This window comes from Heteronotia binoei, chromosome 7, assembly GCF_032191835.1.
Source record: "Heteronotia binoei isolate CCM8104 ecotype False Entrance Well chromosome 7, APGP_CSIRO_Hbin_v1, whole genome shotgun sequence".
Classification (NCBI taxonomy): Eukaryota; Metazoa; Chordata; class Lepidosauria; order Squamata; family Gekkonidae; genus Heteronotia; species Heteronotia binoei.
Window position 1 is genome coordinate 99,870,879 of NC_083229.1, and position 26,129 is coordinate 99,897,007.

The 26,129-nt window shown below is 39.9% G+C and overlaps 1 protein-coding gene across 4 annotated transcripts in view; it reads left to right on the forward strand.

Moving 5' to 3' along the window:
• The first annotated feature begins 6,405 nt into the window (after nucleotides 1–6,405).
• Nucleotides 6,406–26,129, forward strand: part of ZNF236 (zinc finger protein 236) — a 76,249-nt gene continuing 56,525 nt past the window's right edge. The window contains exons 1-9 of one of the 4 annotated variants that reach the window (XM_060244090.1): nucleotides 6,406–6,517; nucleotides 10,633–10,775; nucleotides 11,415–11,579; nucleotides 12,523–12,701; nucleotides 13,480–13,604; nucleotides 19,660–19,832; nucleotides 20,938–21,084; nucleotides 21,598–21,669; nucleotides 23,420–23,584. In XM_060244090.1, coding sequence (XP_060100073.1) covers nucleotides 6,454–6,517; nucleotides 10,633–10,775; nucleotides 11,415–11,579; nucleotides 12,523–12,701; nucleotides 13,480–13,604; nucleotides 19,660–19,832; nucleotides 20,938–21,084; nucleotides 21,598–21,669; nucleotides 23,420–23,584 — 1,233 coding nt within the window. In that variant the 5' untranslated portion in view covers nucleotides 6,406–6,453. The remainder of the gene's footprint in view (nucleotides 6,518–10,632; nucleotides 10,776–11,414; nucleotides 11,580–12,522; nucleotides 12,702–13,479; nucleotides 13,605–19,659; nucleotides 19,833–20,937; nucleotides 21,085–21,597; nucleotides 21,670–23,419; nucleotides 23,585–26,129) is intronic. The other 3 variants (XM_060244088.1, XM_060244089.1, XM_060244087.1) reach the window with 3 other exon arrangements.

A 26,129-nucleotide genomic window follows, 5' to 3' on the forward strand; every position in this document is an offset into this window, starting at 1 on the left:
GTCCCCGACCCTCAGGGAAGGAGGAAAGCCACTGTAAGTAGTGACCTGCAAATATTTCTAAAACTCTTATATGCTACTACAAAGAGGACAGGAGTACTGTATTGAACACTACATTTCTTCCAAAAGACATTAGTGCCTACTTATGTCATCCAACCCAATTTTTAATAAACCACAAGTTTATTAAAAATTTGCAGAACAAAATATTTTAAAAGCTTTCAAGTTATGCTTGAAAACCTAGCTCAATTCTACTCTCACAAAGCTTGAGAAAAACAGCTTTTAAAATTTTTTGACATGAGCCAAGGAGCTTTGTTTTCACCCTGCACACTTAAGAAAAAAAGCAGGAAGAAATGGATCTTAGTAGATGGAGGGAATTTCCTGCCATGGAGTGGGACAGTCCAGTGGAACATATCCCACAATCAGATGGGAATAACAGATTTCACCTCCAGGGTAATCTCTGTAAATCGAGGACTGCCACAGGTGGCTGCCCCATGCAGTTCTGGCCTCATATTAGCTAGTGCTGGATCAAGGAAATCGGTAAGATGCACAGCTCATATTGTATAGCGACTGGTAAACTGCTTTCTAAGACATTTTAAATCCCAGGTAGCAAACAGATAAAAATGGTTCCTAATCTGAAAAGAAATTCCTAATCTGAAAAGACACAGCATATATTCTTACATCTCATATAATCTTGTTAAAATAGGGGCAACATTTTAACATGCATGCAAAACTAGGATTTAGAATTTAGCACTCTTAAAAGTTACAATTATGGTGAACTCATACAGCATGTTTGCTTTCGTTAAAATCCATAAGTAGCATTAGTAGGGTTTCCTCTGAGGTCATTTTGCTGCACTGAAGTGCTGAGTGCCTTTTCTATTCATCTGCTGCTCCGTCTATGTGCTTGTTGTTGATGGCATCAGCAGAGTTCCATTAAATGAATTACAGCCTTGTTTTCAGTTCACAGCCATCTCTAATCCTCTACCTTAAACTTTCTGAATGGACTGGACAAAAATAGAAAATATTGGAATTCCATCCTAAATTATCAGAGTTCGTATGTAGCATGACTTTATTGCCAGATCACCTTGGTTTAACGTCTCCTTCCTTGCTCTATGTCCTGAAGCAAATCTCTATGTCCTGAAGCAAATCAGGGTTGCCAGTCTCCAGGTGGGGCATGAGATCTCCCGCTTTTATAACTGATCTCCAGCTGGCAGAGATCAGTTTCCCTGGAGAAAATGGCTGCTTTGAAGGGTGGGCTCTATAGCACTGCACCCTCTCCAAACCCTGGATCCACTCCCAAAGTCTCCAGGTATTTTCCAACCCAGACCTGGCAACTTTAGAACTGATTGATGAATAACAGAAATACAATAAATGCAAAAGAAAGCTACATTTCTCACTAATAGATACCAGAGCCCCACTTGAAGAGTTTTAGTATCCTTAACACTCTCATGCATGAAGGGCTCTTGTGCTAGGATCATGGCTTATGTTACCAAACTGAAGCCACAGTTAATCCTCACAATCTCCTCAATTCACAAGTCTTGTGCTTTTTAACGGATTAGATTCCACTGCATTTTTGTTGTTTGTATAATACTGCACTTATTGGCACTGTTGTAGTATACTGTCGTATTTTTTTTTAATTATTCAATCTACCTTGAGTCTCAGAGAGAAACCTGGACTATAAATGAGGTAAATAAAACGAATTCCCATGAGGCTGGTTAAACTGAGACTCTCAGGAAATGGCAACTTGGGTTTCCCATGTCATGCCCCAGCATCTTATTTGCAGCAAACATGATTTAATGCAAAGGAAGCACAGCAGGGGCTTTGGATAGTTTCCCCCATCCTGCCATACCACATGTGACACTTTTAACCATGTGTTCCAATATTTTACACACCACTGGTGGGCTTTCATTTCAAAAGTATCTGGTGCGGGTAGCAGCTCTTCCAAACCTCATTTGAACTTTGATCAGCTGTAAAACATCTTGCTGTTTTCCAAGCCTTCCCAAAAGGTCTATAAGCACCAGTGCTCCCTCTAAGCTTAGTTAGTGTGAGCTAGCTCACAGATTTTTAGCCTCCAGCTCACACATTTTTATCTTAACTCAGGAAGGGTGACCTCAGAGCACACTCATTTATGCAGTAGCTCACAACTTTAATGTCAGTAGCACACAAAGTAGAATTTTTGCTCACAAGACTGCAGTTTAGAGGGAACATTGGCAAGCATTCCCATCTTTCTACAGGCTCATGAGAAAGGTATGTTGAGTAACTTTCCTGATCTCACACTAAGCCTCACAGAGGCTCAGGCAGTAAGATTTCTTTGGGTGCATTCACACTACACTAAATAATGCATTTTGCAGCATAAGCATTGCTTAGTAAAGTATGAATAAAGACGATTACAAAATGATCATTAAGTTTGTGTCGAATCAAGGACTGTCACTATAGGGTATCTGTTAATTCTGAACTTATTAAATAATTAAAAAGAAAAGTAAAAGTCAATGGAGTTTGTTCTGTCAACGACCTAACTGTAAAGATATAAGATATGTGAACTACTTAAAGGCGCTTTCTGTAAACTTCTTTCTGGGTCAGCAAAATCATCTAGCCATAATAATCCTTTGGCTATAACGCTAGTAGAAGTAACCTGTCTATTTTGTTGTGCAACCTAGTCTGAGTTCTTGTCTAGCAAAAAAATAACCCCACAGTTTTTGATACCTTCGAGGGGAGATTCTGAGATTTCCAATTTGAAGCAAGAACATACTTTGCTGCTGCTGTATTTTGAGAAATCCTAGTACTTGGCCATAAGTCCAAAAGGATTAAATTTGGATCTTTAGGGATATAATGTCTCATTATCAAGTGAATTTGTTATATGATTTTACTCCAAAATTGACTAACTTTACTACATGACTGCCAACTATGGTAAAAAGAGCCTTTTGCCCCACATAGTTTTCAACATGACGACAACGTAAATGGATTAATATATGAGAGTTTTGATGGGGGGAAATGCCATCGAAGCAAAACTTTTATTGCTTGCGGTTGAATAGGTTGTATTAGTTTTTAAATGTGATTTTATTGTGATAACGACAACCTCTTTGACTATAAGGCTTTAAATATGTGAAACAATTACAGTATAAATCAATGGGATCATATATTACAGATCCATCCCACCTATTGATTATTTCCACATCTTACCTAATGCCCCCAAAATATAAACACATAACACATCAAAAAGAGGCTTGTATCCAGACGAATACATTATCTTCAGAATGCTTGGGGGCAAAGGAAAGAAGTCAGCTGAAATGGCAGAAGTATGCATGCTACTCTATTCAAAAGAGACGACTCCTTGTTTATCAGCTTTTCTTTTGACTGTTACTTGGGAATTATTAAACAGTTAAAAAACAAACAAATCCTTGTAAAAGCATTGCAACTAATCATTACTTTCTACGTTTCCAGGCTCAAAATCCCGAGTCAACAAGCGCAAAAATATTTTTCAAAACAGAGCTGGGCACTAACTAGCTGATGTAGTGATATTGAGCTGTAGAATTTCTTTGCTGCTGTTACTGCTGCCATTCGAGTTTTCTGCCAGCACTGCTCTAGACATTCCTGACCTTCTTCAAGCCACCCAGATCTACAGTAAGCCAATCTGTTGTGAGAATGGCAGAAGCTGAAGGGGGCAACAATGTTCACAGTTTTCAAAACTTCTCATTCGAGGCTCCTACTAAAGCCTTAACAGAGCTGTTGTTTGGGATCATAAAACTCTAAAGAAGCTATGAAATCCAGACAAGACACCACCTGCATGGATTCTGAAATCACCCAAAACCATCAATGTGGGCATCTTCAGCACCAAGCCCAGGTCTGGCAAGTTGCCCAGGAGGAAACTAGGTTACCAAGTAAAGATATGTAAAATGCCCAATCTATATCTGGAACCAAATTTTAGACAATGACTGGAGTTTTGTGAAAGGGGAAGATACATCGAATGGGGTTGGTGAAACACTGCATACCTGAGACAGATACTGAAAGGATTAACAGAGTGCTCAAGGCTCATGGTTGTGGGGATGGGAAGGGAAAGGCAAATTGTAAGCTTCTCTAAGACTCCTTCAGGTAGTGAAGGATGGGGCATAAATCCAATCTCTTCTTCTATAGTGGAATATGCATTCAGTTGCTGCTTGAGGAAATAAAAGTTCACACTTTTACCTTTGTAAACTAATATGAGTTCTTATAAGGCACAGAGATGGTATTCTACTAGCGAAACTAGAATGGATGGAGATTCAGGAAAGCATATCCTGCTGTCATGGCTGTGAAATGGAAAGAGAGAAGGAGAAAGTGCTAATTGGAAAGACGCAGGAGTCATTTCGTAAAAAAAGAGCTGCTGGAGCTCATTAGTACAACTCATTTGCATAACTTACTTGGATATGTCAAACACCCCTGACATCAACAGAAGGTGCACTAAATTATATCAGCTCAGCATCTACCTTAAAAGGCTTCTTGAATTATAATTGTCATACTAAAACCGTACTCCCATCATACTTTTTAAATTACTTTCTCCTATGTGGCCATAGTAGCATGATGAATATTTCCATCTAACTGCTTTATATGTTTTGCTTATTTTCACATTTTTTTGTGGGGGAAAATATTATAAAGTTTGTCAAATCTTAGAGTTCAGTAAAATTCTCACAGGGGGTTTGAAGAGTGAAGCCCAGAAGCAAGTATTGGAGAGCAGGCAGGTAAGAAAGAAAGCACAATAAAATTGAGGTTCCAGAGCTCCGCTCCTGCGAGCTCCTGCCTGAAATGAGGCCTGGAAAGAAGACTCCCTGATCATAGCAATATACACATCAAAGAGACAGTATTAAAGTAGAAAGTAAAGGATGCACAAGTCCTGAGCTAGGTGTCAGTCTGAGGGTGAGTAAAAAGTGTGGGTTTTTGATCAGTTGGGATCAGTGTTCCCTCTAAGCTGCAGTCTTGTGAGCAACAATTCTACTTAGTTAGCTACTGGCATGAAATTTGTGAGCTACTGCATAAATTAGTGTGCTCTGGGACCATTTTTCCTGTGCTAAGACAAAATGTGTGAGCTGGAGGCTAAAAATCTGTGAGCTAGCTAACGCTAACTCAGCTTAGAGGGAACACTTGTTGGGACTTCAAGCCACAAGTCTGGGCATCAAATATGCTAGGCGCGCCACTGCTATGCATAACTCTAATACTAACAATATTTTCATGCATACAGTAATGCAGTGAAGAGCCTTTCTTGTGGAAGGAGCTGTTGCCAAAGCAATTTTTTTTAAAAAAAAACTGCACAGCCAATTGGATCTCAGATGTCCAATCAGAAACCCTGCTGGGCAAAAACCTCACCCGGCACTGCTCACTTTCTAGAAATAATTGGTAGGCGTGCAGAAAGGTGCTGGCAGGTGTCATGGGACCCACAAGCACCACACTGGGAGCCTCCTATGCAGTTTTGTTTGCCTAACTCAAACTCTGTAATCCTTACTTCTATTGCATCGTTTACTGTATATTATATGCTGTTTTAGCATCTTATCTGGATATCTTATACTGCTTTTATAATACTCCTTATGTCTTAGAGAGAGAAACTGAAGTCCATATTAGCTTTCTCTTACTACACAATGATCTTTAGTTCAGGTGGCTAGCTGTACTGGTCTGAAGCAGCAGAATAAAGTTTGAGCCCAGTGGCATCTTTAAGACCAACAAAGTTTTATTCAAGGTATAAGCTTTCGTTTGCGTGCACACTTCTTCAGTTAGGATGAAGTGGAAGTTACCAGTCCATACAATATGTATGGATTGGTAACTTCCATTTCATCCTATCCGAAGAAGTGTTCCTGCACACAAAAGCTCATACCTTGAATAAAACTTTATTGGGTCTTAAAGGCGCCACTGGACTCAAACTTTGGTCTTCAGTTCAGTTTAGGGACCCCAATGACTCTTCAGTAACAGCTGACTTCGTACACAGAGTGACTTCCTCTTCGCTATATATAAAGCATCGCAGAAGCAGCTTTCACTAACCGCCCGAGAATACCTTCGCAAGTATTAGTACCCGACAACTGATAAATATCCCTAAGCCAAGACTTCCTTTCTCGCTCCCGCCCGCGTTTCATTCGATTCACGTAGCGCGCATGCGCCCCATCTCGCGCAACACTTGTGGGCTACACGCGTGCGCTGACCTCCCTCCGCTTCTCTTCCTGGCGTTCACGCGCTTATGTTGTTTTCCGGCGCCTTACACCTTCGCAGTCTTTCCCTCACATGCGCGCCTTTGTGCGCTTGCTCGGCTCAGTAGGGCCGCGTTCCACCTTCTCACACGTCTCCCCTCCCCCCCCCTTTCGCCATCAGCAATATCTCAGAATTCGAGCTTCCAACCGCCTCTCTCTCCCGCCGCCGCTGTTGTCGCCGGGTACGCGCGCGCTCCAGTGCGCGCGCCCGCGCGCCACCGCGCGGGGGAGGGGAGGAAAAGGGGAGGGGGCAACCATGCCGCGGGGGCGGCCTCCAAAACCCGGCGGCAGAGAAAACACCAAAGCAGCCACCGAGTCAGGTAATAATTAAGAAAAAAAAAGAGAAGAGAAACACGGACGGGGTCCCCAAAAGAAAACAAAACAGAAACGCCCGGCTGCTGGCACTGCACCTTCCATCATCCCGCACGCAGGGTGAGGAAGGCGCCGTGGAACAATCCGCCGGGCCTCGCATATAGTCCCCGGATATGGGGGAAGGCGAAGGAGGAAGGCCGGGCCTATTGTGCGAGGGACTTAGTGTGTGGCCGGGCCTGTGCGGAATGATACCGAGCTAACTCCGCGGAGTCGGAGAAGCCGCATGTTGCTATCGCGCCGCGCTCTTATAAACCTATATATAGAGGGAGGAAGAGACGAGACCCTGCCAGAGCGGCTGAGGGAAATCGTGATGGGCGCAGGGGGCTCGTTCTTCCTCGCAGTGGGCTGCGGTTCGGGAAGGGGAGAGGCGATGGCTGGGCGACTTTTATCCCGGCGGTGTAGAAGTGGACGGTTGCTTCCCCGCTGCTCGCTAGAAACAAATCCAGTGGAGCTGGTTCTGTTGCAGCCGCTGAGAGAGAAGAGGCTAGAGAGCCGCCATTCTCCCTCCCTTCCCCCCCTTTAGGGTCGCTCCGCTGCTGCTCTTAGACAACGCCCTTCCCCCCACCTTCGCTGGCTGAGCGGCCTGTAAAGCCTGCGACCGGATTGCATTCGGAAAGCCGTCGTCGAATGCTCTGTGGCCGGTTCACTGAGCAGGCAGCTCCGGGAAACGTGACTTCCTGACCCCAGCAAGGCTTATGGATTCGAATGAGCAAAGCAATCAGTATTTAGAAAATTACAGACCCAGATTAAGGAAGCAGTAAAATTGCTTTCTGTTACAAAACCCGGAAAAAGCTTACAATGTGTTCTGTCTGCCAGGGCCTCACAACAAATACATTTATTTATTTATTTTCCTCTATTCCGTGCTTGTTCAAACCTGTCTGTATCTGAGGATTCCCAATTTTGAATTAAGTTTGAGTAGTCTGAGGAAGACAGGTGGGCAAGTAAACAATTTCAGTCCCTAATGTTTTCATGTCTCTTTCTCCCAAACTTCACTCATGGTATATGCTTAATAATACTTTAGTCAATTTCCCCATTCCAGTTCTCTGACCCCAGGAAATGGACAAAACTCAGTGGAGTTTGTTAATTTTTCAAGTGGATGATAACAAATGAAGTATTTTATAGTAGAAAGATCACAACAGAAAGCTGTTGTGACATCTTAATGACAGGTTTATTAAGACACTGGCCAGTGTTTACTTCAGTTGGCATCTAAACACAAAATGACGGACAACAGAAGAGACAATGTAGTTAGAGCACTGGACTGGGAAGGCATGGATTCTAATTATATTCACCTGTAAAGCTCTTGATGACAGCCTTTACCTTATCTCACAGCGTTCTTGCGAGAATAAAAATTGAGAATGTGTTGCTGTATACTTAAAAGGAAGAGTAAGATAAGAATAAGAGGGAAAGTTAGATTTCCAGGATGTAGGTTTCATTTTTGATATAGGTTCCTTTTTTGATAGAAAAACGGGGCTTTAGTTTTTGCTGCAGATAGCTTGCAGTTTTGGAGTTTTATTAGGTAGTCATAGAAATAAAGTTATATCTTTAAGATGAGACTTGTAATAAAACATCTTTAAAATAAGTTAACTGTTTCCTTCTGTTGGTATTTGTCAAGTTTTCTCTTACAGCTGGTAAGACTTACTCTTTTTTAAAGCACACATCTGTGTTGGAACTTCTTCCATTATCAGTATAGGGTATCAGTGCCAAACAATGCCAAACAGGGAAAAGTCACATAAGTTCTTTTTCTACTTTAATATTGGAAATACTAAGACATCATTTCAGAGGCTGAAAAATCTGTTCTGTGAGTGATATTTTAAGGATCATCACAGTGTCAGCATTTCCTTTTATATATGCTACTTAGATGTGCCCGTGGTTAGTAAACACAGGTATTGGAAAAAAAGCAATGTTCATTTTCTTTTTTAAAGCCTCAAAAGGTTATTGGTGAAAATAATGATGACTTCAAGAGCTAGAAAAGTGGCAGTTAGACTGTCTGAAAAATGATTTGTTCAGTGTGCTGGAAAGAGGTGAAAAAGATAAAGACAAGTGACTTGCGCAACACTACAAATTTAATATAAAGCAGGGAGATACATATAATTACAGATGACCAAGTCTGTAATTACTTATACAGTGCAACATTCATCTTGCAGAATTTGAGTTAATGAGACTTAACTAATGCCATAGCTGAGAAGACAGAGGAATGTACATGCAACAAACAGCTCCTTCTTCCAAAAAATTGTCCTGGTGCGCTGTTTGTTCTCTACCTCTTGATGTTAGGCAGTCTTATAAAGTTATGCTACATACTTTCAAACAGTTCATAATAACAAAATGCAGTAATCCAAGATGTGATAATGACTGTTAATTTACATGCTCTTAAAAAGATCGGACATGTTGATAATGGATAGGTGTATCAAAACATACGACTAAATGGAACCTGGTCTTCAGAGACTATAAATTTGTATTCCATTTTACTGTAGTAAATATTAAAATGGGTGGCTACTTTTGATCACAGGAGCAAAATCAGTCTGTTTTTGTGTATCCAAATGACCTTGCAAATTTTCCGCAATAAAAAGGTCCCCCTCCCTCGCAGCCTGAAGCCTAATATGGAGGAAGCATGCTTTGGAAGACACAATGGTGAGAATATCTGAGCATAAAACTGGGAGAGACCACAGAGTTGTAGAAGTGACCCACTCAAAGCCTTCAGAGCTTGTAAAATTCTGGAAGAGGTGGTTTGGGGTTTACTTGGTGAATTTTCCAAATTATACTTACCCTTCCCAAAAAATTTCTCACTGGCACCAGGTTTGTACTTCTATATAAGAGATACTAGAGATAAATAACAGGATGACTGTCACTTTTATACTTGTTTGTGAATTTGCAAGTGTCTGGCTATCCTAGATCTGAATTAATTTTTTCCCTATGTGACCGTGTTTTTCATTCCTTTCAAATGAAAAAAAAAAATCCCTTAGTACTAGCCCAATCCCAATTTTATCCCTCAGTTCAGAATCAGCTGTCAGGATGAGCTTTCTCCATCCTTCTGTGTTCTCCCAGTTCTGAATCCCCAGTTCTCCTTTTGCTACCAGACAGGACAACAAAGCAGCAAAAATGATAGTTGCTATCTATTCATAGGCTGCTGACCATTGCTCCATCCTCAACTGCAGACTTTACTTTTTGGTTCAGCCACAGTGCGTCAAGAGAATTACTTACATGGCACTCATGGACCTACAGGAAGTCATTTTGCCCATTCCCTCCTACCAATCTAGAGCTTCCTCGTTTTGAGAATGTAAAAGCAGTCATGATTTAAATCCAGTAACTGGATTTAGAATTCCTGTATGTTAGGAAGATTTCAGAACAATCCTGTCAGACTTACTGGGAAAGACTGGGCCTGTGAGTAAATGGGGTGGGTGGGGGGGATGAAATCTCACCTCGCATGGGTCTCCCCTTCCAGGATCCTAAATAGTTTCAACATCCTGAATTCTTCCTGTTTTTCCTTTAACAGATTTTAGATGCACTCAACATTGTAGACAACCAGGTTAATATTTAGTCTTCGGGATGTCTTTTTGAATTGCTTTTTTAAAAAAAACCCCTTTTGGTTAATGCGCAAAGTCACTTTTCTGCTTTCTTGGGGAGTCAACCAAGACTCCCTTATGTGGCTTTCATCATCTGTAGAGAAACTGGCCAATTTGCCATTAAATCTAGTGATAGAGGAATAGAATCTTTGAAGAATGTGGTCTGCGGTATCTCAAAAGATTACCATTTTCAATGTTGTAAAACCAAGGGAAAATATGTGTTTGATAGCTTTGTTGCTGTAAGAATTTTACATTTAAATGATAAATTTAGGTTATATAAAATTTAAATTTTTATAAAATTTATAAAAAAAATTAGGTTTTATAAAACAAATACAGAAAAATACTAGAATATTGTGAATGTTGTTAATTTTGAACGTGTTTATGCTGTGTGTAATCAAGTTTATAGGAGTTCCTTTTCTGAAGTTTAGGATTTAATATTCAAAATGCCATGCAGAAAAAGCAGCATAGTTCTGTTTTTAAAAAGTGCCATGCTTGTTTTCTAGATGGTGTTCTAACGCTGAATACAGAAAACAATAATTATACCCAGCAAGTATCAAACTTCCGTAAGTGTGAGATCTGTTTTGTGACTTTTTCAAAAGACACGCAGTTCCAGCGCCACATGAGGGATCATGAGCAAAATGACAAGGTGTGTATCTTAATGAATCAGGGTGGCTTTTATGACAACTTAATTGAGGAGGAAGGTGCTTACAAATCTTTAATTTGCTCATAAAATTTTGTTAAGTTGAATTTTGAGGCTTAAATACCCAGAATGTTCTTAATGTACCTTCTTTCACATGTATTCAAAAAGATACAGGATAAATCCTGATCTTTAATGGATGTTCTTTTTTTCTCCAGGTAGCAATAAGTACTTGCACTGTGAGTTGTAGCTTTCTCAATCCTCTTAGTGAATAAGTATATTGTTAAAGAAACAATCGCATGGACTCTCAAGCTTTATCATGAATTTCACAAAAATCCAGTTCTTCAATATGTTACAAATAATATTAATTTTTATTTCAAAATAGTGTTGCAGAGTTTTAAAAGTCTGGAACCAAGGTAACAGAAGGGCACTGTAATTCCCCCCAAAATTCCATGTTTGCTTTCCTTTCTTAAAACTGAATTGCATAAATTTAATTGTGATTCCAAAAGGATATGGTGTAGGGAATACTTTTATAAGGAAGATAAGAACATTACTGGGAAGAGCCAATCAAGGCTGTTACTGTTTGTGGAAACTCTCTTAGTTGTTTAGATTATTGTTTTAAGCATTTCCTTAACTTTTTTCAAACAGCCTCATCGATGTGACCAGTGTCCAATGTCGTTTAATGTTGAATTCAATCTTACATTGCACAAGTGTACCCACAATGGACAAGATCCTACTTGTCCAGTATGCAACAAAAAATTCTCCCGAGTGGCTAGCCTTAAAGCTCATATTATGCTACATGAAAAGGAAGAGGTAATTGTATTGTTTTTTGCAATCTGTATAAGATTCATAGCATGGAAGTAATGGTTTGTGTGTTGCAGAGTTCCCGGTTTGTTTCCTGAAACTTATTGAAAAGTTACTTGTTTCTAAACAAATTATGGTAGTAGAGACAATAAACATCATTGGTTTTTCTTTTCTAATGTTAATAAGGAAGGCAGGATATACTGTTTTACATAATGTAGTTGATTCTTGGAAAATGGACAGCTCTGATTGTGTATTGGAATGTTCATGTTTATTCTCCATTCACATTTTTATTCCTGTATGGGGATCAGCACACTACATAAACTGGGAAGTAGGCTGCATTCTTGTTGCCTTTCATGTGAAGGAGAGTGATCAGGAGTTACATCATCCAGTCCAATACATTAACCCAGGGCTTTTTTGTAGAAAAATCCCAGCAGAAACTTATTTGCATATTAGGCCACACCCCTGACATCACCATTGTTTCCCACAGGACTTTTTTGTAGAAAAAGCCTAGCAGGGACATATTTGCAAATTAGGCCACACTTCCTGAAACTAACCCAGCTGGAACTGTGTTCCTGCTCAAAAAAAGCCCTGCATTAACCACAAATACACAAATGAATGAAATTTGTAAGCTAATTTTGAGAAGGCAAGTTATCTTTGTAGAAACTGATTATGAAAGCATGCAGCAGCAAGCAAAAACTGCCTGATTTTGCCATAGGGTTAAGAAGGATTTGGTTAACACTTCAGGACAGAGTTGGTTAGTCACCATTGTCACAGTACTATGTTCACGTATTTGGGAGTAACTCATTGGGACTTAATTCTGAGTAGACCTGCTTAGCATTTTCTCCCATTTTAAACATTCTTGGATAACTTCTTAAGTTTAAAGCAAAAGAGTGCTTTAAAATAACCTTTATTCAATTCTAAAAACAATAAAAACTACTTACTATTTTTACAGAACCTTATTTGTTCAGAGTGTGGAGATGAGTTTACTTTACAGAGCCAGTTGACGCTACACATGGAAGACCATCGCCAGGAATTGTCTGGAAGCAAGACCCATACCTGTAAAACATGCAAGAAAGAGTTTGAAACTTCATCCCAATTAAAAGAACATATGAAAACTCATTACAAAATAAGGTGAGAGTATCTGGGTGTTTGAATGTGCCTCAAAGTATGTTGGGGATTCACAGCCTGCTGTGGTCAACTCATTATGCTTGACATACCCATAATTACTTTGGGATAATTTTTAACACCCTTGAATATGATCAGGCAATCTAGATTTCACACTAGGACATAGGAACTGATCTCCATGTAGCATAGTCTTTATACCTAGGTTGAGCTCTTGGGAATCCACATTGGGTGTAGCATTGGGCATGTTTGTGAGGGTTATTTGAGCCATGTTTTTGCTGCTTGCCAGGGCTCAGATCTCGAAGGTCTGCTTCAAATCCTGAATGAACTTCATGGACTTAATTCTTCATTTTCTTTAGAAATCCATATCTCATTCCCAATGTGTAGCTTATTCTGCAGAGTTTGTCTCCTGCAGCCAAAGATTTTCACTCTATTTTGTGGGGAGTTTAAATTGTCCCCCAAGATCATAACATGCACATAGTGGAAAGAGAAAGGAAAAGAATTGAGAGCGCAAGGATGCCAAAAGGCCTAAACTGGCTGCTGTTTTTTCCCCTATGTATTTGATACAGATTAACTGGTAATGAATGATGGATAGATAGAATGAATGAATGAATTACACCATACTTGTGCTTTAAGATCTTACGTAATGTGCAGTTGATCTGCATTTCTAATTGCAATACGTGCAAGATCCAAAATTCAGTTGGAGTACAGAAATCAACTCACCTTTCAAATGAGATGATAGGAATCACTGCCCTTTTAAAATTAATTGCTTAATATACATCAACAGGGTATCAAATACCAGATCGTATAACAGAAATATCGATAGAAGTGGGTTTACGTATTCATGTCCACACTGTGGGAAGACGTTCCAGAAACCAAGTCAATTAACACGGCATGTTCGAATACACACAGGTAAGGTGAATAAATCCATATAGGATATATTTGAAATTGTATATAGAGCTATAAGATTATGGAGCAATATTTCCTACTTCCCTAATTTTTCCAAATTGACACAGCCCTTTATTTTGCTTTTTTTGTATAAACCTTTTGAAGTAAATATTTGTGCTCTTCTTTCTTAGAAAGACGGTGTTCTGATGTGTGCTCTCTTTAAAAAAAACACTGGTGTATAAACAGGTTATTGAGTTTTAGATGCTTCAGCAAAAGCTGGTTGTAATCTGAAATATATAAAATACAAATATAAAATACCACTATGGGCAGTGAAGCATGCTTTGCATACTCTTCTGTTGCTCCTAGAACTTTGTCTTGCTATGCATATGTTTTTGTCCTGCCCTTTCTGGAAGGAATTTAGGATGACATTTCTGCTTCCCACTCCCCTTTTTGTTTTTTTGTTTTGGTTCTCTCAAGAACCTGGTAAAATAGGTTAGACTGAGAGAGTGACTGGCCCAAAGTCACCTCTATGGTAAAGTAGGATTTGAGCTTGTGTTTCATCAATCAGACCACTATGGCCCACTAAACTGTATTGAACTGTATATATAAATAATTATGAAGGTAAGCCCAAAAGGTTGTGCAAGTGAGGTCAGCTCATATATGTTTTATGTACAGATCTGCTTCTGTGTTTCTGTGTGCAGCGGTGGAGGGAGAAAAATTCCAGAAACTTGGAAGGTTCATACTTGTCCCTAACTGCATAAATAACTTGCACACTGGACAAACAGTTTCTGCTTCTGTGTTTCTGTGTGCAGCGGTGGAGGGAGAAAAATTCCAGAAACTTGGAAGGTTCATACTTGTCCCTAACTGTATAAATAACTTGCACACTGGACAAACAGAACAGGCCCATAGACATTATCTTGCTGCTTACTGATTTGTTTTTTTAGTACAAGAAACAGTTGCTTCCAAATGAATACCTTGAATCTGCCAGTTAAAATCTTTTATATTTAGTTTAATCCCCCCCTTCTGTTGGATTTATGGCACTGTTACCTGCTGTAGGATAGTGACACTGCAACAAAACGTGATATAGTAGCAGGAGCACTTTGTAAAAAATTATAGCTTTAATTTGAGGAGTCAGATGGGTCATTCAAGCCACCTGTGTGACACAGAGTGAGAGGCAAACTGATAAAGTAATTTCTAGGCTGAAATGCACTATTTTAAAAAAATGTTGACGTCTTACATCACCATCTGATTTCTAGTCTGATTCTGGTAATCAACATTTGTCTCCTTTTGCTCATACTATTCTTTGGGGAATCTGGTAATTTGACAACTCATTGCCAAATCAGCCTAATAAGGAGTTTCAGTTTTATATATGAAGATGCTGAGAATGGACACAAGAGGTCAGCCTAACCCCTAATTTTAAAAGAGTTATTTTCAACAGAAATATTTTTGACTTTCAAGTATTTCATGTGCACATACATGTTAAGCAGCTAAAGATAATTAATCTGTGCTCATTCTTCTTGATATTTGTTGTGTATTGAATCATTGTTCTTGAGACTGGTATGTTTCTAATTTGAAATTTGTGCTTAAGGTTTTCTTTATGTGCTTGGAAGGCAAACTATCAAGTATTTTTAAAACAACTTTATGCTCAAATTTTAATAAACGTAACAGTATCCACTATATCATAAAATTACAACTGAGCTATATTATCAGCATTATTATTTATAATTCCACTATGGTGGTGGCCAAATGGAGCTCTCTCATTGGCTAATGGGTGCATTCCATGTACTCGATAAATAATTGGCCGATCACAGCTCACTCAGAATCTCTGACCTCCCATTGGCTGACTCCCCTGCTGCTGCCTACTGCAGGCTCAGAAATGTTGAACAAATGACCAGAAGAGTCCAACCTCAAAGACAGCCACATCTCCAGCTCTTCTCTGTGTCCTCTCTGTCAACTGGTCTCACAAAAAGTGTTGCCAGCAAGAGACCTCTGCTGTCCCATCAATAGCCTGCACAGACAGTTTCCCAGCACATGCAGCCTCCAAAAGCTGCAGAATTAGCCAGGGAGCTGCTGCTGTCATAATTCAAGTAGGTGGCAAGGCCTGGCCTTGCTGGGAGCATTTCTTCACAGGCAATGGCTGCTTCCTCTTTCCTGCTACTCCTTGTCTCCCTCCTCTCCTCAGCCTTACCCCTCACCAGATGCTGTTGCTTGGCAACCGGCTTCTGTCAGAAAAGGGAGAGGCCTCAGGTGAACAGAATGCCATACAGTCCACCCTCCAAAGCAATTATTTTCTCTAGGATGGAGAGAAAGATCTGTTACTTGGAGTTCAGTTATGATCCCAGGAGATCTTCAGGCTCCACCTGGAGGTTGGCTACCCTAGACCTGGCAGCACTCTTTGAGTGACTTGATGCCACTTGGCATGCATAACTTAATTAGGCCTGGCATAACTTAATTAGGCCTGGCTGCTTGCTCCTGTTCATCAGAAGCCCCCCTGGAACAGCCAGTATGACTTAGCAGTTGCCAATTCCACGTTGGAAAATTCCTGGAGATTTGAGGGGTGGAGTGTGGGTTTATGGAGACGTGGGACCTCAGACAGGTACAATACCATAGACTCCACCCTCCAAACCAACCATTTCCTCCTTAGGAACTCCTGTAGTCAGTATCCAGGTGAGGTTTGGAGATCTTTCCGAATCATAACTGCTTTCCAGATGGAAGAGATAAGTTCCCCTTGAGGTGGAGGGGGGAGTGAATGCCTTCACTTGGGTGGGTAGGAAGACAGCAAGGGAGGGCACTCACCCAGAGCCACTTTCTTGAGTCCCTTGTATTTTTCTCCACAACGGGCCTTATTCCTAGTAATGTAATAAAATATATTATACTTCTTAATCATATAAAACACATAAGAAAGGAGAAATGAGTTCAAAAAATAATAAAGCTTATATGCAGACACCGAATAAAGAAAACAGTCAAATATAATAGATTGTTTGGAATAATATCAGCCAAATATTGAACAATTGGAAACCACGTTTCTACAAATTTTTATATATGTATTAGACTCCACAGGAGATAAAGAATCTGATATTTTTGCCATTATAAAATGATCCCGTATTTTGCTTTGCCAAGTTTCAGTAGTAGGAGGGGAATTGTCCTTCCATTTAGTCACAGTCTTCATTCTAGCTGTTGACAAGAAAATCAATGCTAGTTCTGTTCTTTAAAAAAATATCTAAAGGGTATTTTCCAGTGATCTAACCATATAAATTTTGCCATCAAGTTGATAAAAGTACTTGATAAAAATTGACTCTGTTGGAAATGAGAAAATCAGCTGTCATGAATGGAAAAGACACATTTCACAAAATACTTATTTTTAATGTTTGCAGTATTCCTGTACCAATGTATTTAGTTAATCTTATTTAAGTACTTGATGCCTTTCATTTGTTAGGTTCTTATAGGCTTGTCAGGTATGGTTCTTCACTCAAACCAGATCCTTGCTCTAGCTATAAGTCCCACATGGTCCAGCTAGTAGGCACGCAAGCCAGCTTTGACATGGTTACATGTAGGTTCAGTTCAAGTTTTGATGGAACCCTGGACAGAGAATGCCTGGGCATCCCTTCCTTGCCTGCTACCCCCCTTCCTTTCCCCCAGCCCTTAGTCAGGTGTCCTTTCCTTCCAGTTTCCTCACTTTGAAGCACTTTCATTGATCATGTTCCCATATTTTTTATTTTTTTATTTATTTATTCGAGATTTATATCCCGCTCTTCCCACAAGTGGCTTCCCACATATATGCATATGTGGTATGCATATACCACATTCATGCTGTTCTCCTAGCAGCACTGAGAAGAGTGTGTGGCTGGTGATCGGAGAGTTCAGAAGTAGGCAGATAGGAGAAGAGCAAACATGTGAACATTAGAGAGAGTTGTAGTAGCTTCCTCACCTCAGGGTATGCTGACATAGGCTCTGCTTATGTATTCTACTGATGTGTGTGGAGGACTTCCCATCACCATTCCAAGGCCATATACACAATTACATAGTGTGTTTCTTGTGTCCTTTCCTGAAGCCTGATGGGGTTTTGAATGCTGTGAGCTTCTTGTCCCTGGTTTTTCTTCTCATAGTATGCTTTAGAGGAGACTGGATTGTAACCTGAATAACCCTGGAATGTAATATTGCAATGTAACCCCAGAATATTAATATGACACAGCAACGCCCATTTGAACTGGGACGGGTCTTTCTTGCGCATAAGAGGGACAAATCAGGTTCAAATCTAGGCCCTCGGCAGGCTGCCATGATGTCAAGACTGGCTCACAGCTTGGGCAAACCTGTGGCTGGTCTGAAAGGCTAAAGAAATGATCATTCTCTGATCCTGGAATTGAAGAATTCCAGGCCCAGGGAGAGGCAGTGTGGGCAGAGCTGTAAAAATTCCTTCACCCCTTTGGCAACCTCTTTCCAGGTGCTGTTCTCAAAACCTAAACATAAACCATGCTATTCCTCCTGAAAAGACAGCAGATACGCAAGGTTAAAAGGCCAAGGACCATCTTGTTATGAATGTATGGTATATCTTTAAACTGGTCTCACATTTCTGATAAGGAATCTGAGCTCTATAGAATTTACTTTTTTCTTTAATTACTGCCACAGCTATCCAAGTCAAACTATCTCCTGACCACTTGATGAATGGTTATCCATTCTGACATTTAGGGAAAAATCTATCACTTTTGGTGAGTTTCAAAGAACCTGCACTTGACAGAAACAGGGCCATAAATCCCATTTGGCCAAACTAATTAAGATTCCTATTTTGGGGTTTGCATATATGATGTTCTGCCTTTTCATTGGTTATATCAATATTACACTCTGAATTTCTGTAGGGTAATTAGTTTCTGACACTCTGTTATCTTTTTGGACAATTGAACCTCTTAAATTACGCAAATGGAGGAAAAGAGAATGGACAATTGAACCTCTTGATGTGACATAACTAACCTTAGAAAAACAGGCAACCATACCTGTCAGGATTAGGATTTTTCCACCCTTCCCTCCATCCAGGAATTTTCCCATTCTCCCCTCCCTCCATCCCTTCCTGTCTTCATTCCTCCCCGTCCCCCTTTCTTCTCAAGAGAAATCTCTCTCCAGAGGCCTCGTGTTCCCTCTGAGTGAGCCTACTCTGCAAGATCTAGGTATTGTATCACCTCTCCCCCATCCACATTTATTCAGCTAACCCCACTGTATTCCTCTTGTATGTTTGAAGTTGTTTGATTAGGATGTAACTATTTGAAAATCACTTCCTATAATAAATCCATTATTTAACCAAAGGATTTTCAGTGGTCTATCTCCGTAAACATAGAGATCCTTGCTCACCTCGCTTCTCATTTTGAGCTAAGAAATATTAATATTCCCCAATAAAAGGTTAGTTGAGGTGTAACATCTACAGGAGAAGAGCAGGAGAGAGGGAGGGCCCTTCCAGGGCTGTTTTGGCCTTTGCAGCCCAGACTCATCAGGGCCAGGCTTGGCACAACCACAGGGTGAAAATAAGTTCCTTCTTCGCCACCAAGTACCTGTGGGTTCCCCACCAAGTAGCTGGCCATAGCCTGTTGGCTAGCACCAAGCGGCTGGGCCATAGTTTTCCCAGGTAGAAGCTGCTACAGGGAGGTAAGGAGTGAAAGCTGAAGGTGGAGACAGATAAAAATAGGTTGACTGGTGAGTGGGAAGGAGAAAAGGAAGCAGGAAAAGGAGAGGCTGTCAGGAAGGGAAAGAGAAAATAGTGGAAGAGGGGAGAATCCGATGCCCTTGTGGGTCCCCCCTTTTTTCTTTTTTTTTGTTTTCATACTCGCACAAAATTATATGTATTGCATGATGAAAAGGAAAGAGGAATTTGTATTCAAAGATACTCCTTTATTTATATTGGTTTAAAAACTGAAAGGGAATGTTTGTATGTAAAATCGCCTGCCTGCCAAAAATGTGGAACATGTCCGTTTACTTTACATACATCGCTGTGTTATAACATACCACGTTTTATATTAAATTTACTTTAATGTTGCTAGTTACTAGTGAGAACACATTTCTTTGGGGTTTTTATATGTATATTAATTTTTTTTAGGTGAAAGACCATTTAAATGTAGCGAATGTGGAAAGGCATTTAATCAGAAGGGAGCATTACAAACCCATATGATTAAACACACTGGTGAAAAACCACATGCTTGTGCCTTTTGTCCTGCAGCCTTTTCTCAGAAAGGCAATCTTCAGTCACATATTCAGAGAGTTCATTCAGAGGTAAACAGCACGGTTGATTGCAGTTTATTGGCAGCCTACTTTATATCAGGTTCTTATGCCACTGTCAATGTTCAGTGTTTCCACAATTTTTTAACCATTCATTATGCAATATGATCCTAGAGTAAATAAAATGCCCCCTCTTAAAAATATGGCTAGGGAGTGACATCTTCTGTCAGATTCCTAGGCAGCCTATCAGGGCATGTCCTTCCTTTGTCCCAAGCCATGGTCAAGAGGATTGGGGAAAGATAAAGACAAGATGATAACTAATCATGTTATAGGGTTCAGCACAAAGAATGCAACGAGAAAGGAAATGGATTAGGAAATGCAAAAGGAAAGGAGGTGCCATCCAACTTTCAACCCCCCCCCCCAAAATTTGTGAAATTTATCTGGTAATTGACCCACTTAGAATATGATACTGAGATCACAACTGGCATGGAAAAGATTTTTTAGCTTCCGCAACTACCCTGATAAATAGCCAGTTAACTAAAAAATAAATAAATCAGGTTTTACTGAACTTGTTACTGGATTTCAGTATGATAAATGTTATAATAAAATATAGTAAAGAGTCATTTCCTGCACTCACTTGAATAACCTCTTGCCATTTGGATTTATGGTACCAATTGGATTTATGGTACCAATCTCTTTATATATAAAACTTCTACAGTACTCTGGAGCTGCTGTCCACTTGGTTCAGCATCTGATCTTGTACCTTTTTGCAACTGCTTTCTGTATTTTTTCCATCATTAAAATTGAATTTGTACGTGTGCTAAATTTAGTGAGCTTCTGCCAAAAGAAGTAAAATACCACCAAGCAAAAACTCCTCTTGAGAGCTTTTTATTTATAATTTAGGATTTTTCTAAGTTCTTTGAGTAGAAAATGCCGTTTGGTGGGTGCTTAATGATGATCGTGTCATGAAGCATGGTCTTGGAATGGCTGAGCTGTTTCATACCCTTATTGAGTTTGTCTAATGCAACAGGCTGCTCTTTCAGATGCAGTATAAAACGAAGACTATTTGTGAGGAGCCCTTAGTTATAATTTTGCTATACTACGTAGATAATAATAACTATAAAGTTTTGACTGAATTTTTTTTTGTTTATTCCTCAAGGTGAAGAACGGCCCTACATATAACTGTACAGAGTGTAGTTGTATCTTCAAAAGTCTAGGCAGCTTACATACTCATATCAGCAAGATGCATATGAGTAGCACACAAAACACAGCAAGCTCTACAACAGAGACAGCTCATATTACAACGGTAATGTTTGCATCCTAATCTGTTGGTAAAGGAGCTTTGGAATATAGTTTTCCTCTTATGTATGTCTGTGAGTGAGATGAAGAGATAGACAGAAACAACCTATGTATAATATTTATTTTGTTTTCTACAGACGTGAGTAAATTCCATGATAAATGTTAGATCTTGCTAAATTGAATGGTTGATGTACAAGTGTACTCCTAGTGAATGATGAATGGTCATTTATTTTACAGAAGCAAGTCAGCAGAAGATCGCAGTGGCATATCCTTTGGTCTTCAGCTTTCCTTTATGTTAACCTATAAATTATATCACAAATTTAACCAACTTGGAATAATTGGTTCTGCTTAAACTTTCTGACCTTTTAGCAATTAAATCTTATCTGCTGCTGATTCATGTATAGCATGTCTGCTTTAAAAACCACTTTGTGAAGCTTTCTGTGAAGAAACTGCCATATTTTTGTACTTCCATATGTTAATTTTGGGGATATGTTGACTTATCCACTCTTATTTTCCATAGGATTCTGTGGCTCAGCCTCTGACATTAACAACAGTTAATTTGTTGCAGCCTGTTGATAATAAATGGAAGAATGTGAGTATGTTAGTTGTTAGCTTAACTGTAGCTCATTTGATATGGCATGAGTCCATAGTAGGGTTACCAGCTCTGGGTTGGAAAATACTTAGAGATTTTGGGGGTGGAGCTTGAGGATGGTGGGTTTTGGGGAGGGGAGGGACTTCAGTGGAGTATTATGCAGTAGAGACCACCTTCCAAAGCAGCCATTTTCTCTGGGTGAACTGATCTCTGTTGCCTGAAGATCAGTTGTAATACTAGGAGATCTCCAGCTACCACCAAGAGGTTGATGGCCCTAGTTCATAGGTGCATCTAGAACTTTCTGCAAATTTATATTATGATGAAGTGTACTAAGCTCAAAGAAAGCTTTCAGAAAGCCTGTGCTTTGCCAATTGGGAAACCTTTTGCCATTGTCTAAAAAAGGATAAGCATCTGAGAATGCTAGAGTGCTGCATGGGAAAAGAATGCCCTTGTTCAGCACCTCCATTACATAGAAGGCAATTGAGATGAGCTGTTGGCCAGTTCTGATAATGCTGATAATTGGTTTAGAAAGGCTTTCAAATCAAGCATTCCATCCCTCTTTCCCAACAAGTATACAATCCTTTCAGAGCCAGGTATATAGAATGCTGATCCTTATGTAAGAGAGCAGCTATTGTGCAAGAGCATTTCTGAGTAGGGGCCAGGATGCTAGATATAAATGTATGAGAGCCTGGTTGTTGTTGTTAGCTTTTTATAAGCAGAGAAAGACTGATGTTCAAAATAGCTGGGTCTTAAAACATACCTGAAAAATGTGGGCCCACAGGCAGAGAAACCTTCTGGAAACTTTGAAGCCATGGAAAAAACATATGTGGGAGGAAAATGGAAAGAAATAATAATACTTACTTTGTTATCAAATGTGAACTTTATTGCTCTAACAACATAAATGCATATAATTAGCACCTAAAATTATACAATTTGACATATGAAATTAAAAAGTATACATAGTTTTTTGCAAACAAATTTGTGAACATAGTGAGTCCTAATGTAGCACATGTTTTAGTTTTTGTCATCTAAGAAGTAGGAAAAAATAACAGCTAGAAATGGAAAACACACATTACATAGATGTCCAATAGCACTTTAAGGATTAACAACAATTACTCAGCATGAGCTTTGAGAGTCAGATCTCATTTCCTCAGATGCAAACATCCTAGTTACCAAGTAGACATTTGGGGTGGGAAAATGGAACAAAGACGGTCTGGTGTAAAAATCAGTTAAAAGAGAAATCAGTTCACCCAGAATAGGTGTGAGTGGTATATACTGATGTTGACTGTTAGTATTTCACACTTTGTCCGGAGAACTGACTTATAAATCTTCAAATTCCTGTACTCTTTATTACATTGACTGTCATTTATCACATTGTTGCCTATTTATCCAATTTAGAAAGATCTAAATAAACTTTGTGGTTAGTGTTTTTAATTTTTGGAATTCATAATGATAATTTTATGAACTTCAGAAGTTCTTATTTTGTATAATTAATTCAAATTGGTTTATAGGTCACCTTGGAAAGAATTTTTGTATTTAGACCTTCAGGGTGAGAATCTAGTTAGATAGAACAGATAGTCATTTATTGATGGCTTTGAAACGTATTCTTATGTCACAGCTGTTAGCATATAGACAATGCTTATTTCTTTAAACAACTTGTTTCAGCTTTTTAAAAAGTGAACTCCGTGTTTTTTGTATTTTTTTAATTCCTTCACATTTAATTTGAGTTTATATTTTTGTTTTCCCACAGACAGAAACTCCAGTAACTTCTGTTTCAGGACATCAGGGTCAACAGTCTGTAACGGATGTTATTCAGCAACTCCTTGAACTGTCAGAGCCAGTGGAAAATAATCAGTCGCAGCAATCTGGTCAGCAACTCAGTATGGCAGTGGGAATCAACAGAGACATTTTGCAGGTAGGGAGACTCATACTTTATTTTTGGACCATCCATCTCTCCTTCTAGTGTATAGAAAATGCTTTGTGCTAGAGATGGAAGAGACTGCTAAGGAAGGTGAATGTTCCAGCCTAATAATTCCTCTGCCTGGCTTTCATGGTAGCTACGTTTCACAGCATTTCCTGGTTATGAACAGGGAGACGGCAGTATGGTTGTTTGGTGAATTTCTATGCTGTCTGCCCAGGGAAACTGAGATGGCTTACAGAAGAAAACATAATAAAAGCATAAAACATCATTAAATGTAGTAAAACTCAGCATTTAGAGCAGGGGTGTCAAGCACCTGGCCTGCGGGCCGAATCCAGCTCACCCAAGGCTTTGATCAGGCCCGCGGGACTCTTTTCTCCCCCCTCCTGTCCTTACCCTTTGAAGCTCCCAGGCTCTTACAGCTCACAGGCTCTTAGAAGCTTCCAGGCTGAGACTCGTTCAGTTTCAGCCTGAGAGCTTCAAAGGCTCTTTGAAGCACCCTTTGACGCTTGCAGGCTGAGTCCCAGGTTCTTCCTGTTTTTCTTTGCTGGCTGCTGCAAGGAAAACGGGTGAATTTTAAGATCCATTCCACATTTTCATTGCAGCTTTGTCTGTACTCTGCAGTGGTTTCAAATGGAGTGGAGATGGTTACATTTTCAGCTTGCCTAAAGCTAGCTGAAACTCATGCTTCCTGGAGTTGTGTCCTTGCAAACAAAGGTTGATGCTTTCAGCCAGCTTATCCCTCCTGAATGGACCTAACCTAGGGTTGCCAAGTCTTCTTCATCCCCCGGTGGGGGACATTTACACGCGCGATGAATGGCGTCACCCGGAAGTGACATAATCAAAATGGCAGCACCAGTGCGGGGTCGCTCTAGGCATTTCCAGGAAAACTCTATGGTTTTCCTGGACGCTCTAGTCATTTGGGAGGTTACAACTCTATGGTGCAAAAGTACCAGAGAGTTTTTAACCTCCCAAATGGCTAAAGCACCCAGGAAAACCATAGAGTTTTCCTGGAAACGCCTAGAGCAGCCCCACACCGGCGCTGCCATTTTGATGACGTCACTTTCAGGTGACGTCATCACAGGGGGAGGTTCCCCCCGCCGGCCCAGTGTGGGCTGGCGGGTTGAGAACCTCCCGAATGGGAGATTCCCCGCCTGGACTGGTGTTGGCAGCCCTAACCTAGTGAGTACTCTAATATGGGAACCCACAGCCAAAGGGGATATTATACTGGAAAGGCTTTGGTAATCTGAGTAGACTGGTGGGGAGAAGTTTACAGTGCCATTTCATTGTTTCCACAGAGTCAGAACCTTGTGCTTTTTCTTGATGTTTTATTTTAAAAATTGCATTGCCAAATTCCACTAGTCCCCCACCTTTTCAACTTAAACTGTTGGAAGGGTTTTAAGCATGTTTGTATTTTAAGTTTTAAAAAATATCTTTAATTGGTTTTGTCTGTGTCCATTATAAAATTTATATCTCCACTACCTGACTTATTTTATGACACTAATGGCCCGGCCTCACAAAATCCCATTTGTGTCAGATCTGGCCCACCTAACAAATGAGTTTGACACCCCTGATTTAGAGCATCAAGCAGCATAAGTATGGAACATCTTAAAATCGCTCTTAAACAATTCTTAGGCTAAAAACAAACTGTAAAATGATGTATTGATTTATATGAAGCTGTTCCCTTCACCTTAACATATTCCTTTGGTCCCTTGTCTGCTTCGCCATTATATATTTAAATTTATTCAAAACATTTTTATGCCTCCTCTCCATGGAATCATGGTCCCCAAGGTGACAGACATCAAAACAATAAACCAGGGATGTCAAACTCATTTGTTACAAGGGCCAGATCTAACATAAATGGGACTTTGTCAGGCTGGGCCATGTGTATCATAAAATGTAATGCCAGGTGGTGGAGATGTAAACTTTATAAATAACACAGACAATTAAAGATATTATTTTTTTGGTTTAAAGTACAAACCTACTTAAAATTATTGTGATATTTGTTTATTTAACAGCCTTTGATGTCTGACAGCACCCAAACCTTCCCCCCACTCTTAAAAGATAGCTACTTTAAATGGTAAAAAGGTAAAGGGTCGTCCCCTGTGCAAGCACCAGAAGTTTCTGACTCTGGGGTGATGTCACATCATGACATTTTCACAGCAGATTTTTTACGGGGTGGTTTGCCATTGCCTTCCCCAGTCAACTACACTTTCCCCCCAGCAAGCTGGGTACTCATTTTACTGACCTTGGAAGGATGGAAGGCTGAGTGAACCTTGAGCCGGCTACCTGAACCCAGCTTCTGCTGGGATCAAACTCAGGTCGTGAGCAGAGAGCTTGGATTGCAGTACTGAAGCTTTACCACTCTGTGCCACTGGGATCCTGCCTAAAATGGAGAGGTGGGAAAATAGTGGGATTTTGCAATGCAATTTTAAAAAATAAAACATCAAGAAAAAGCACAAGGATCACAGTGGAAACTAAAAATATAAGCTTTGCTGGGTCTCAGGTTTTTTGCAGGGTAGTTTGAGATGGGAGAGGCTTA